This window comes from Stenella coeruleoalba (genome assembly GCF_951394435.1).
Source record: "Stenella coeruleoalba genome assembly, chromosome: 9".
Classification (NCBI taxonomy): domain Eukaryota; kingdom Metazoa; phylum Chordata; class Mammalia; order Artiodactyla; family Delphinidae; genus Stenella; species Stenella coeruleoalba.
In genome coordinates, this window is record NC_137155.1 from 13,355,093 (window position 1) to 13,369,816 (window position 14,724).

The following is a 14,724-nucleotide window of genomic DNA, read 5'->3' on the forward strand; positions in this document are numbered from 1 at the left end:
GCATACGTCTAATGCGTTGGTTCTAGTCCCACTGTCAAAGCTCCACACTTGATCTCCTTTGAATAAAGTTTAAAATTAGTTTTACTAATGTGGGCAGCTGTGGCTTTTGTTAGTTCTCCTACACAGACAGACCTAATCAAGCCACAGAGGGGCTCAATGGACACATAAGTTCATTATATCTCAATCTTTTGGCTAAGATTTGCATTTATTATAACTTTATCTTCCTTCATCTTGTAGTGATTCTCTCTAAAAGATTCTCATCTTTCTATTTAAAATTATGTGTTGAGTGACTTTAGCAAGCCAGAGTTCAAGGTCAATTGCTTCTTCATCCTAAAAAAATAGCTATGGCATTAATTTATGGATCAATTAATGTAATTTACTAAATGCTTAAGAGCTATCAGGCACTGTGCTAAGCACTCTTTCTGCTATTATCACGTCTAACCCCACACGAAAAGTATGTGAGAAGTCTTATCACTCCCACTTTGCTGATGAGGAAATGGAGGCCCAGGAAAGTTCTAGAACTTATCCAAGGCCACTGGGCTAGAAATGTGTTCCCATCAGACCTGTGTCCCTTAAAGCCTATATTCTTAGCTACTCTATTGCCTCTAGAGATGCTATTGAGCTCATTATTATTATAATTCTGAGGGACATCCCAATGTCAGCATCAAGTTCCTTCCATTCTAAGACATGTATTTCTCACCACTTCGTAAAGTTATGATATTGGAATGGTCTTTCCACTTGGCACTGGTGGTGGTCCTACCTCTCCATCCACCTGTCCAGCCTAGGCTACTGCTAGGATCAGCAGATTGTTTTACTTTAATCGTGGCCTTGTGGTCATTTAGGAAACAGCCCCTATCCTACAGCATGTCCTTCCTTCTGGCCAAACCAGCTGTGCTCAGCCATCGTTTATTCATATCATGCTGTGTGTATTCTTGGGTAACCTGAGTGGGTAAGTCCTTTTAATTATTTTTCTTCTTTTTATATATAAAAGAGTAATGTTGTTTAGTTGATTCTTTTTTTTTTTTTTTTCACTCGACTGGCTCTTTAAAGACTGAAGGAAGGGTTTTGGGCTTGCCTTGCTGCCACTTACGAAAATTTCACAGTGGTTGAGAACTAATTTCATCAGGAAACATTCTGAGCTTCAGTTAAAATGTAAAATGCTTTCTTTAGCCCCAGGTTAAAATAAAATTTCATTTGCTTTTACTTTGCTGCAATAACACCAACAAGGAGATATTGCCAGGGGCTCGAGGGAAGCCAATTCTATAGCTAAACAAATCGATGGTAAATCTACTTGCCAAATCCTGAACATACCCACTGAATAAGTGTTAGGAACACACACACACACACACACACACACACACACACACACACACACCCCTATGGAACCATCCAGGGTAAGGATGAGATTTCCCTAACGGAAATTAATGTCCTACTATTAAGATTCTCACGTTCTCAAACTCCTCACACACAGCAGGTTTGTGTGCACAGTTACAAACCGAAAACACACAGCTTCTTAATTAATAATAACAGGTACCATTTATTGAGTGATGGTATTATTGAATGATGACTATGTGCCTGACCCTGTTCTAAGACCTTTAGCCTAGAAGCTGGCGCCATAACAATCCCCATTGTTCGGATGCAGAAATTGGGGCACAGAGAACGTAAGTCAATTGCCCAAGGTCTCACAACTGGTGCATGGCAGTCTGGTTCCAGAGCTCATTCTCTTTGCCTGTAGACTGTACTGCCTCTGCTGTATATCCAAAGAAAGGTTTCCAGAAAATACTAGACAGACTCTAAACCATGATGATGACAATGATGCTAATTAGGATAATCATTTATTGAGTCTTTGATGGTGTACTCAGGCACTATGGTAGGTTTTTTTCCCCACACATCTCATGTAATCTTCATAATCTAGGGGCTTAGTTTTGATTATTTTTATTTTATAATGAAACCAAGGCTCAGAGAGCTCAGGTAATTTGCCTAAGGTCACAGAACTAGTTATTGTCTGACTTTGGATTCAAATGAGTCTATAGCTAGCGCTCATGCCATTGCCTAGCTTCCACACCCGTGTGAGTTCCTGATTCAGTGAGCAAAGAGAACCAAAATGTTCTTCTCAGCACTGCGATAGCCATTATCAATTTCATTATCGCTGATTACCATTAGAACACTTGGTACCTTCCCACCTCAGAGTGAAGCTGCGTGTGATATAATTTTAAAATACTTTAACATCCCTGGGTAAGATATGTGCTTTGTGACTTCGGAATGTATTATTTTGTTAGAATTATTCACTCTTTGGACCAGTGTCTGACTTCTGAATTAACTGCAAATGAATGGCAGGGTTAGAAGGGTATAAAATGTCTGAAGTTGTTCCTCCATATTTGCTCATAACTACTAGTTGGAAAAAAGGAACATAAAAATTCCTTAACTATATCGAAATTTACTGAGATCCAGTAAATGGAAACATAGATTCCAAGACAAGGAAGCAAAACTACAGTCCCAGGTGGTAGGATTTCTTGAGAGTCTAAGGCCCTAGAGCTTGAAGGAAGATCTGGGCACGTCTCGCTGTGCGGGCATCTGCCCAGCCAAGAAGGCAGACCGAGGACCACCTGCCCTCCGAGCGCGACCCACTAGCTCAGTCTGCCTCATAGGGGTTGAGTCAGAGTTTTGAAGATGAGGCTCTGGTTTAGGAAGGTTAAGTCATTGCCCTAATGTCGTAAGACCAAAAAGAGGTGGAGCCTAAACCCACTCCCAGGCAGGTCTGAAATCGGCCAGGGCTCTTAACTACTGAGTAATCCCACTTAGGTTTCCAGGGAGCAAAGAGAATCTTAGCAGGGGGAAGCAAGGATCAGGGCCTTACTGATAACACAGTGCCCCTGCTTGCAATCATCAGACCTACCGTAGCAAATTATCAGTGGAGTGAAACATGCTTTTCTAACTTAGGTTTAGATTTTAATGTTACTACTCCCAGGTGAACTTGCAAATTAAAAAAAAAAATAGTTGATGTCAAGAACTCAAATGAAAGAATCTCTAAATATATTTAGAGTTTTCTCTTTGTATCCTTTCTGGGAAAGCTCCATAGAGATTTCTAAGGAATTGAAAATGGGCTGCATGTAGTAATCTTAGTTTACATGGTATTTTGAACATGGCGATTGCATTAACCTGATTCCAATGTATTCTTACCTTTTGTACCACATTAACACAAGCCAAAGGAGTATACACACACACACACACACACACACACACACACAGCCCAAATAATATTTGCCTTTTGGGGGATATAATTTGACTACTTTGTAAGGTTCAGATAGGTATCTTTGTGCCAAGAGGTGCAGGGCATGCACCTTCTTCTGGGAAGATGATGGTGTTTATATTACAAAGATTTAAAAAAACCTATAGTGCTGCATCAATGTGGCCAATTCCTCTGCTTTGGAAATGGGAGCATCTTGGTCTCTTCTTGCACTAGGAAGGGGACACGATGCCATTGGGATGTGTCTAAAACTCTCAGACAAAACTTTATAAGTGGCCATGATTGATTTCTCTGTTAAGTTTGTTTTACTTTAGGAGGTTTGTGTACCATATCAAATCAACTATTGTAACACAGTTTCAAAAATAGAAAAATTAAGGTTAAAATCAACTCTTAATGTATGCAGAGTGCCAATCAAGCTTCAACTTTGAAGCCCATTTCCTTAGGGGTACTTGTGGGCTGGGAGCCCCTGGGATGGGGGCTGGCCAAGGCCACACAAAGCAGAGGTTGTAACTCTAGCCCCTGAGAAGGAGGTGGATTTGTAACCGGCAAAAATGATCAGCCATTAAATCATCAGAAGAATAAACTAATAATTCCTTCTAAACAATAAAGGATTTTCTTCATCACAAATACTCAAGAGGTGGGGCACAGTAGTACATTTTACTTGGACATGGAAACAAGAAAAACCAGAGGGAAATACACATCAATGTTATGCTGTCTATCCTGAACTCTTAAAATGTACATTTCAAGGGTCGGCGCCTGGCAGGAAGGAAACAGCGTGTTCTATTTGGGGCACAACTCCAGGAAACAGCTACCAGGACAGACCTGATCTGAGTATGGCGTATAGATATTAGAACCAACATTTCCTCCACATCAATACGCCATCCCTCCAGAAATCTTAATAGGCTTTTGAGAGCCTCCATTTAGAGCCGGCTGCATAAAATGATCCTTTGATGAAAAGGGATTGGAACAAGGGTTAAAGTCGACATTGAAAGGTGACCGTGGAGGGCACGGTATTCATACATCCCTCCTTTAATATGTGTGGTGTGCACCTGTGATAAGATGATTCATTACCTGGGTCCGCTCTTTGACAAGCTCCATCGTTCAGGCCTCAGGGGTTCTGATGGGACAATCCTGCACCCGCCCAGGAAGTACAACAAGATCCACTTTTTTTTCCCCCCTGGGATGTGGATGGAGCCGGTTTAGCTTATAATGCACCTCTATTTACTCTTTATGTAAAATAAAGCAAGGTTCAAGACACCTCAATTCCTGTTCCCCCAGAGCAGGCCAAGCATAGAGGAGTAACCTCACTGCTGGGTAAGTAACCTGGGAGGAGAAATCTCGGCAAGCTTGCAAGCTCCTTCTCTCTTGTGTTTCATCATCAGAAACAGCAACATTTGAGAACCAGGTGCCCTACCCAGCGAGGCTGGGCTCTGTGTCAGGCCTTTGAATGGAGGGCACCCCTGACACCATCAGCTTCAACCTCTTTGGCTCTGCACGCAGCTTTCAGGTTTACTGGGGTCTTGAAGAGGGACCACCTTCATCAAGAATCCCCATCAGCATCTTGGTGGTCGCGATGCGGGCACAAGAGCAGTGTGAGGGAACAGACGTGCCTGATGGTGACATGAGCAAGGTTTAATGGCCCTAGCAGGCTGAAGTAAATCTACAAGCACATGAGAGACCGCTGAGGGCTAGTGAGAATCAGCAAGTGGCTGGGCACGTCGGCGACTGGCGGTTTTGGGATAACTCTAACTCGCGCCTTTTCTTTTTTACCTTTACAGGACATCCTGAATTGTTTCCCATCACCTCCGCATAATCCAGAAATAGCTTTCTTAAGGTTAATTTAAAAATCTTAGAGCAATTAGGGAAGGAAACTTACCAGTCTCCTCCAATACCCAAATTTCCAAAAAATGAAAAAATAAAAAAAAGCAAAATGGAAATCTTACTTGTAAAATGTAACTGATTTTTCTTAGAAAGAGTCTCCCAATCCTGAAAAGTAATTTCTTCAATTAAGGTCATAACATGAGTCATCGTATAGAAATAAAACCAAAATAAAACTTAGTAGACATTCCAGGGGAAGGAAAAAAATCTTGCCTCTAAATTAGAGAAACACCTCCCAACCCTTCTCTTCTTGACGTTGCTGGTCAACATTATTTATTTGCCTTGTACAGCTGCGGTTACATATCACTGTCATGCAAAAGAAATTCATTTCTTTTCCAAGTTCAATCTGCCATAAAAATTCACTCTTGTTCCCATCTCCCACTCACCTGTCCTTGTGCATTAGTAACTAGTTGACCCGTGACCCCCTGCAGACTGGAGAGGGCATTGCCAAAGGCCTGTGAACTTGCTATGGAGCCCATGGCTGCTGCTGCTGCAGCCGCTGCAGCCTGACTTGCTAGTGGATTATTAACCAGCTGCAAAGAGAGAAAAGATCAGGGTGAAACCACCAAGACACGCACAGCACACGGAAACAACATTCACTTGTGGGGGGAAAGTTATCGCTCCAAATGGCTCATGCAAAGGGCCTGGGGAACATTCCCTCTGAAGCTGTAGGGTTTGGGAAAGGTTGGAAATGAGGTTGGAAGGGAAATATTCTCCATCAACACTGGGCTGCTTAATGGAGCCTGGGTTTGGGAGTCGCCCCAGGAGGGAGGGAGGTGGGCCCCAGGGGCGAGGTGGGACCTTAGGATCTTCCCAGGTGGAGAAATAATTTTGGAGAAGTCCCTGGGTTTTGTTTGCTAGACTAAATAAAACTTGGAGAAAAGGTCTTCTTTGCTTGAGGCAACCAGACTGAATGTGGGATTAAAACAGGATGGGAGTAGGGGTGGAGGAGAGGAAGAGATTTTAGGGATTTATGCAAATGAGTTTATCATTTTCATTTGTGAATTGCAGTTTCATATCTGGTAAGGCAGACGCCTCACCCCACGTCCTTCTCCAAGGATTAAGGAAATCAAAGTCAGGAGAAATAGAAATCTCCAGCCTCTGTGCTCTCAGAGGCTAAGTCTAGGGTTGGGACTTTTGGGGGGGCTCACTTGAACCATGGAATTCAAGGTCAAGGACAAAGGTCCCCTGGTGAATGGTCAGGTTGACATCAGCTTGCTGTTTTAGCTCATATACGGCCTTCCCTTGGCCTCTTTGCTGGGACAAGAGTGAGCTAGGGAGGAATTTGACAGGGGAATAGTGGCGGGGCGGGGTGGGGGGAATGGGGGGTGGAGAGAGCCACCCAAGGAGGAGGTTATGGCTGCCAAATTTTGTTTTTCTGTGGAGGCCAATTCAATATTCTTTATCCTGCCAATTTTCCACGTCACAGGTTTTCAGGCCTTCTGACCATGAGGCAGAAGTGTAGCTTGAACTAAAATCTGCATTTAGGTTAATGACTAGATATAAATGCAAGAAACATTTAAACTATTTTCACAGTAATGGTTTTGATACATGAATTTCATTTGTATTTATTCCAGGGTGTTATTTTTTCCCATATAGTTCCTCTCAAGTACAGCAATTGTTGTGTATAATAATGCATTTTCCATCACCAGTTCCCACATCCATGAAATTCCTGCATTTAGCAGAAACCTGCCAAGACTAAGACTTGGTAGAAAAAATTTAATGCCATACTTAATTCAAGTCCTAGAAGCTCTTTTAAAGATGCCTCTTTTTTTTTTTTAACTTTCTTCTTTACTTTCTCTTTACTGTCTCAGTTTCTTGTCTTTTTCTTTCTTTTCCTTTTTCCCCCCCTCTTCCTCTCAAAACATATTTTATTACTTAATTCCTTTGGAAATTTGCCTAGAGTTTATGTCATCTGATGAGGATGGAAATACTAATTGTCAGAGGAAATATCAAAAAGGACAAGAATTTAATAATTCTCCCCCCCATTAATGTGATATCCTTATCTTATTGGTTTCTTTATTCTTTTATAACGAAATTTCACAGCACTAGTTCTACAGTCATTCCATTGACCCAGCACATTTTTTTTAGCAATGAAAATCCACTTTCAGCTCATTACATTATGTGTCTTTTGCCTTTATCTCTCTCCTAAAAGATAATGATTTTCTTTTTAAGGAGAAAAAAAAAATTCTCATTCATTAGCCTAAAGAGAAACCCTGTCTTATCCCAGATTACCACCATGGGATTTAAAATTCAGGTTGGCCTTGATCTTGGTTTTCTGAGGATATTTGTACAGTGTATAGGAGGCAAGTAATGGTATATGCTGAATGGAAACTCTCCTTGTTTTTGGCTTGACTCCCTAAAGTGGAAGAGTTTATAGTGTGTTCTTTTTTTTTCACTTCCAAAGTGAGAAGACCACTTGAGGAATACCTTCCCCAAATGGCCAGGATGGACACTGCCCAGTGGTACACAATTCTCAGGTCACGTGCCGGTTGCTATGTTTACGTTTCTTTTCATGCAATACGAGCTGAAATCATAATGAAATTCCTGAATTTCAGGGAGCTCTCAAACCAAGCTTCTTAATCTCAAAGAAAGATTAAATTACGTGCAATTTGGCTCTAATGTTGAATATGCAATTTTGTCCACGAATTTTGAGTGAAACATTTAAATCAGTACCTACAGAATGCTTTCTAAAGAAGATAAGACAATGCTTCCTATTTAATGAAGAGAAAATATTTTTAAAAATTGGAAGACATTTCCCTGACATCTAGGTCAATCAAAAATTCACATAGGAAATTTTGGAATTACTCTCTGGATACAATACAATAGTGTAGATGAGAATTCCCAACATTTAGGACACTAGTGTGTTGTTCAGCAATAGTCCCATGTAGTCACAATAAATTCAGGTATTATATGAAGGATAAACTGTTGTTCTGAATATAAAACAAAGCACCTACTTAAAACCAGTCTCTGGGTCTTTGTGTTATGGGGCCAGGAATGGGAATACTTCTACTGTTTTGAAAGATTGCTTCAGCGACCATGGATGTACAGATTTTATTTTTTTAACGTTTACTTTCTCTATATCCCGGTCCTAGATTGAAATCCAATCTGTTCCTGTTTTTGCAGCCTTTCTCTCTTAATGAAGCAAATGCCAACTCGATGGCTCTCTTACTTGCATCCCTAGGTCTTTGTGAAGGGTGCAGGGCTCTGGGGAGATGCCTTGCTGGCCTCTGGAAGCAGAGTTGGAAGTGAAGGCAGGGGAGTGAGTGGTATATACAGAGACCAGGTACAAGTCAATCTGTAAGCTGACAGCATTTCAGATGGACCGTTGGTGTTGTCGATGGATGCAGCTTCCTAAATATCTTTTGGCTTTTCTGTCTGGAACTGCCAAGGCAGGGATGTAATATGCATTAAGATACGTGGCAGGAACGGTCAGGAAACCATAAGTGTTCTCTTCATCACCTTGGGTCATGTCACTCTGTATTGTCCCCAGTCATGTCCTATTAGCAGTGTTCCTCTCAATACTCCTTCTTGATTGGAGACTCGGGGGAGATTTGGACAGTGGGGAGCCCAGGCGCAATAAATGCGTATAATGAGCATGTTAACGTTCTAGGACCAACTGGATGTTTTGAAGGCACTGCCGAGCGTATGCCTTCAGATCTTTCATTGCCAATGTACCTAACCAGCAAAGGATGGCCCAAATGAGGTCTGACTGTGCTACATACTTGTGTTTGCAATAGACCAGTTCGAAAGACATGCCGCATTCTGGTGCACGCTTGTTTATAAATGTGGTAGCTCTCAAAGCAGGATTTGCATAGAGAGTCCTCATGTCACATCCAAATGGATTCTGGGCCCTGAATCCATCAAGCTATAGTTCTATAAGTCTCAGATAGTCTAAAAACCTACTAATAGAAACACTAATTCCTTAAGACAGCCCCCTGAATTTTTGAGAATAAAAATAACAGGATAATAAAACAAAAATAGTTTTGTACCGGTAAGCAAAGGCTTCAAGCCTCACAGAGCCTGGTCTATCCATTCATGCAGTTGAGGGCATCCGCTCTGAAACCAGACTGCCTTGGCTTGTGACTTGAAGTAAACCATGCTTCCTACTCTCATAGGTTAAATGGGTGTAAACAGGGCACCCCTGTTCACAGAGTTATGATGAGAATTAGATGAGATAACATATGCGAAAATGTTTTGGAATGATACTTGGCACATATCGTGTTCTAAAACAGTGCTATAGCTATTATCCTCGGAGTTCATAGTGTGCAGCAGGATTCTGAACTGATTAATTTATCAGAATTAGAACTCACCTCCACAAATATCTTTTTACTCTGGAAGTAATGTGAACACAGTAACTGTAGTCTCCATTTTTATACTTTAAATTGTACTTTCTAATTTTATTTTGCTTATTTTAAAACAGTAGCTTGAAGAAAGCGATTAGCTAAGTAATGTGATTGTTAGATGAGATGAGTTGTATAATTGAAAAGATAAATATGGGGTTTAAAGATATTTCAGACTGGAGGACATCTGAAAGAAGTAGTTAAAGCGTGACATCACCTGCTGGCCTCTCATATTTGATCACGTATAGAGAAATGTATAGAGAAAGCAGTGTTTTGATTCTGAGGCCAGGGTAGGTAGGTGGCAGAACAGCAAGAGAAGACCTTTTTTTTTTTCTGGTCTGTTTTATCTCACGCTTAGTTTACAACATTTGTTAGGGTTCCAGAAGGACACCCATTTTGCAGTTTAATTCCTGCCTCATGTCAAACTATGGTGAATGAGTCTATCCCACAGTTGTTAATTTGATAGTGAAGGCATGCAGGAAGTAGATTCATAAAAAACATTTCCCTTGGGATTTGCAATGGTTGATTTCTCCATTCACGTATCGATAGGGATATTGGGTAGTCATCTCATAATGAGAATAAATCCATATTCCCAAATCCATAGGGCTCTATGCACATCCTTATTATCTGTGGACACTAAATGGTGATGGAAAGAAAAACTCTGATACAGTTTCTTCAAGGAGGACTCTTAGATGGTGTCATCTGTGTGACGTCACATAAATGTCACCAGAGATAATGTGGTGGGGTATCCAAATCTAGCCCCGTCTTCTCTTTCTCTGAAAGACTCACATTCTACAGCCTGCTAAAGAATTCAGGTTTCTTGAATCTGAGCCTTAGTAGTCACAATATTGTTCATGAAAATTTGCTGATTACATTATTCTATTAGTATAAATCTTATTTACAAAACTACGGCAGCATAACGCAGCACTGTGGCTGTAGTGTTATATTCTATGTCTATGTCTTTGTACCAGGAGGACCTTATGAATGCAGCCGGCTCAAACCTTTCTTTGGAGCATAATTGCTCATGATCTATAGTTTTATCATTCTCCTCATGAGCTATGTGAGTTTTATAGAATATGGATTTTGGAGCAGCTCTTTTTGCTACTAACTTTTCAATTTAAAACTCTGAAACTGTGGTATCATTTGTTTTTAAATGAGGATGTTCATGAACACATTCATCACAATTCATTCCCCATTTAAGGTCTGAAATGACTTGCAGTGGCTGCCTAGAAACAGGAGGGCAAATGTGGCTCTTCATTTCCATACACTAGGTCCTTGACTTTTCTTATACTGCAAAACGTGTTTCTTGGTTCCTTGGGACTCTTTTAACCAAATCAGTATTTCCACTTCTTACCCTCAAGGCTTACTCTTAAAGGTCAAGGAAATACCGGTAGACAAATTCTGGAAGGGCGGCCATATTCATCTCAATGACCCACCCGATGTGTGTTCTATCCTACCAGGTTTTTCCCTTTGATCTCATGATTATTATGTGTTATGAAACCCTCATCACAGCAATCAGTTTTGTGAGTTTTATTTTATTTTTTAATTTTAATGTTTATTTTTGGCCTCACTACGTGGCATGCGGGATCTTAGTTCCTTGACCAGGGATCAAACCTGTGCCCCCTGCAGTGGGATCGTGGAGTCTTAACCGCTGGACCTCTGGAGAAGTCTCAGTTTTGTGAGTTTTAATATTGAGTCAAGCTTTGCTGCTTGCTCTCTGCCCACTTCCCTGAAGAGATGGCAACGTGCTACATGCTGCCCGTCCAACTCTCTACCATCCAAAAGTCTCCACTTCCATGGCTGAGACGTCTCAGCCTGGAGTGCATGAGATGTGCCGTGATGACTCTCAGATACTGCAACGTCCTAAAATACCTTCGAGTCATCAACGTAAAGTCACATGGATTTCAGTCTAGTCTCAAAATGAATTATATTTAATTTATTTTAATTTTCTGGCCAACTGTAGTATAGTAATTTTCTATTAATGCTCCAGTAACTTTCTATCAACACCCAGCTACACTGGCTAACAGAGGAATTTTGTAAATGACCTAAAGTCTGAGGTTGAGTTTCCCAGAAACAGGATGGAGGGGGACGGGAGGAATTCCAATCTAGCAGGGGCTCTGGAGTGTGAGTTCCCACTCCCGAGGCAAGGAGGCTGGGTGTCCACACTCAACACCTGACAGTCCCAGTTCACATCTGTGGGGTGGAGGAGAGGCTTGGGACTCAAATCCCTGGGTACTGTTGGCTCTTTGCTCTTGGGACAAAGTGGAGTGTTTGGAAGAAGAGCTGCTCGTGCTGGTTTTTGAAAGCCCCCCAAGACGGGGGCAACTTACAGAAAAGAAGGATTCCAAGGGATCTGGGTGGAACTTGAACAATTATGGCTACAAGGCAAATGTCACTCCCTTTCACTCATTAAAGTCTTAACCCTGCAAACCTTTATTCAGGACCCACTATGTTTTGGGCACAGTGTGAGAAAGATGGTGTGAATGACAGAGTGACATGTTCCCTACCCTCTGGGGACTTATAGTCAAAGAGGGAAAGAGATCTGGTAGGAAGAGATGGGAGGTAGGAAAAGATGAGCTGTCCAGGGAGCAGTATCCAGACCTGGAGGGGGTGGCAGTCTGGTGTGGGGTCAGTGAGAGAAGAGGTGGTGGGTTCAAAGAGACCTGGAAGGGCATCTCTGATTCTGTCTCTGTCTACCTTGTGCTCGTTCAGAGTTGCACAGAAATGTGACTGGCAATGAATGAACCATTCTATCTGAAAAGGGAAAGGGGAGCAGCACAGTGTAAGAATTAAGAGCTTGCATTCTGGAACTAGATTGCCTGGGTTCCAATCATGAAGCTGCCAGTAACTTGCTGTACCTTTCTGCTAAGGTCTGAATGTTTGTGCACCTGCTCCCTCCAATTCATATGTTGAAATCTTAACCCCCAAAGATGATGGTATTAGGAGATGGGGCCTCTGGGAGGTGCTTAAGTCACAGGGGTGGAGCCCTCACGGATGGGATTAGTGCCCTTATGAAAAGAGACCCCATAGAGATCTTTAGCCCCTTTCACCACATGAGGACACAGTGAGAAAGCACTGTGAATCAGGAGAGGGCTCTCAACAGAACTCAACCATGCTGGTGCCTTCCTCTTGGACTTCCCAGCTTCCAGAACTGTGAGAAATAAATTTTTGGTTTATTAAGCCACGCAGTCTGTGGTGTTTTGTTACAGCAGCCTGAAAGGACTAAAACACTTTCTGTGTCTCAGTTTTTTCAATGTTCGTAAACTGGGGATAATAATAGGAGTAATGATGTAATGGGGATGCTGTGAAAAATACATGAGTTAATATATGCAAAATACTAGAAGAGTTCCTGGCATATGGTAAGCACTATGCAAATTTTGCTATAATAATTTTTATTCCTTCCAGGAACTTCTGGCCACACTATTGTTTAGGTTTGCATCCCCTCTGCCCCTCACTCCCTTGAGGGGAGTCACAATGGGACTTTTTGCAGATCCTCAACTACCCTGGGGTGTTTGCACTTGCTGTTTCTACATCTGCAACCCTTTCTCATTCACATCTCTCTTCTCCCAGGTCACCTCCATAGAGACACGTTTCTTGACTACTTTATCTAAAAAGCACTCCCTTTCTTTTAAAGATTCATGCCAAAACATGTACAAGGAAATGATACAATGTCAGGGATTCATTCTGAAATAATCTACGCAATGGGGAGAAGGGTGGGGATATAGAAGAGCGTCTGGTGTTGATCACTGTAGAACCTAGGTGGTGGATATATATGGTTCATTATGCTATTTTTTATTTTTATTTATTTATTTTTTTGCGGTACGCGGGCCTCTCACTGTTGTGGCCTCTCCCGTTGCGGAGCACAGGCTCTGGACGCACAGGCTCAGCGGCCATGGCTCACAGGCCCAGCCGCTCCGCGGCATGTGGGATCTTCCCGGACCGGGGCACGAACCCGTGTCCCCTGCATCGGCAGGCAGACTCTCAACCACTGCGCCACCAGGGAAGCCCCTCATTATGCTATTTTTTCTACTTTTACATGTGCTTGCAATTTTCCGTAATACAAAGTTTAAAAAAAATTCCCTTTCACTCTCCATCTAGTTTTCTCATGTATTTCACAGCACTTGTAGAGTCTAATATTACATTAGACATTTGTGTATTCTCTTCATCCCTCTCTCTAGAATACAGATTTTGGTTCACTGCTGTATCTTCAGCTCTTCAACAACACCAGGCACACAGCAGGCCCTCAGTCAACATGGATTGAATGAACATATGAAGGAGTGAGTCAAAGATATCTAGGCCTGACTGGGATCTTGGTGGGAGTTGGAACCTTCAATTTACAGAAAAGAGTGAAAATTTTGGAGGAAATTTTTCTAACCTCATCTTTTTAAAAACACAGCACCACACTTTAGAGTCTCTCACACCCACTGGACTGACTGACCAGAGCCTTGAATATGGGTGACTCAGTCCTGAGGGTTCGTGAATAATCCCTGATGGGTCAGTTCCTAGTGTGAGTCACCGCCTGCACTTACAGCATTCCTCTCAGCTGCCCAGGCAGACTCCCCCAAGGAATTCTGGGAATATCCCAGGATATAAAAACAACGGCAGCATCTAAGGATGAAGGCTCTTCCCTGGACCTCTTGGACCAAAAGCATCCCTGGAAACTGCAGGCTGAGAATCAAGTGGGGATGGGGCTGTGTGGAGGGCTTAAGCTCCAGGTTTGATGTTACCTGGGAGCTGAAGCATAAGGAGGCAGTGAATGAGGGCTTTTATTTATTTTTTTATCCTTGGGCTGTGTTGGTGGAGATGGAGTTGGACTATGGGGTTTGCATCCCCAGCCCAGCCCCATGGACTAGAGCAAAGCTTTTGCAGACAGCAGCACGGGCAGGAGCAGAAAGGGCTGTTTCCCCCAGATAAGGATGGATCCCTGTGTCCCTTTGAGGCTGGGTGGCAGAGTGTGACATCAGTGTAGGAGGGGCATGCTCTCCCTTCGTGCAGCCTCACTGTGGTGGGACTTCAGGAGGTGTCGACCACTTGGGCATTTACATGGTCTGTGGTTCCTGGAGGTCACTGGGGGCAGTGTCAAAAGTGAGGTTCTATTCAGATGGCTTTGCAAACCCTGCACATCAACGCAGGTGAACAGAGGGGAGACTATGAGCACATGTAGATGCCCTGGAGAGTGGTCTAGAAGGACACTGGAGAGAGAGGTGGATTCTGCAGAGGGCCCGGGTCCAGGTTCTGCAGGATGATTGATGAGAT

At 42.5% G+C, this 14,724-nt stretch overlaps 1 protein-coding gene across 2 annotated transcripts in view; it reads right to left on the bottom strand.

The window, feature by feature from the left end:
• Positions 1 to 14,724, bottom strand: part of POU6F2 (POU class 6 homeobox 2) — a 464,893-nt gene that overhangs the window by 50,414 nt on the left and 399,755 nt on the right. For both annotated transcript variants that reach the window (XM_079931511.1, XM_079931510.1), the window contains one exon: positions 5,512 to 5,658. In XM_079931511.1, coding sequence (XP_079787637.1) covers positions 5,512 to 5,658 — 147 coding nt within the window. The remainder of the gene's footprint in view (positions 1 to 5,511; positions 5,659 to 14,724) is intronic.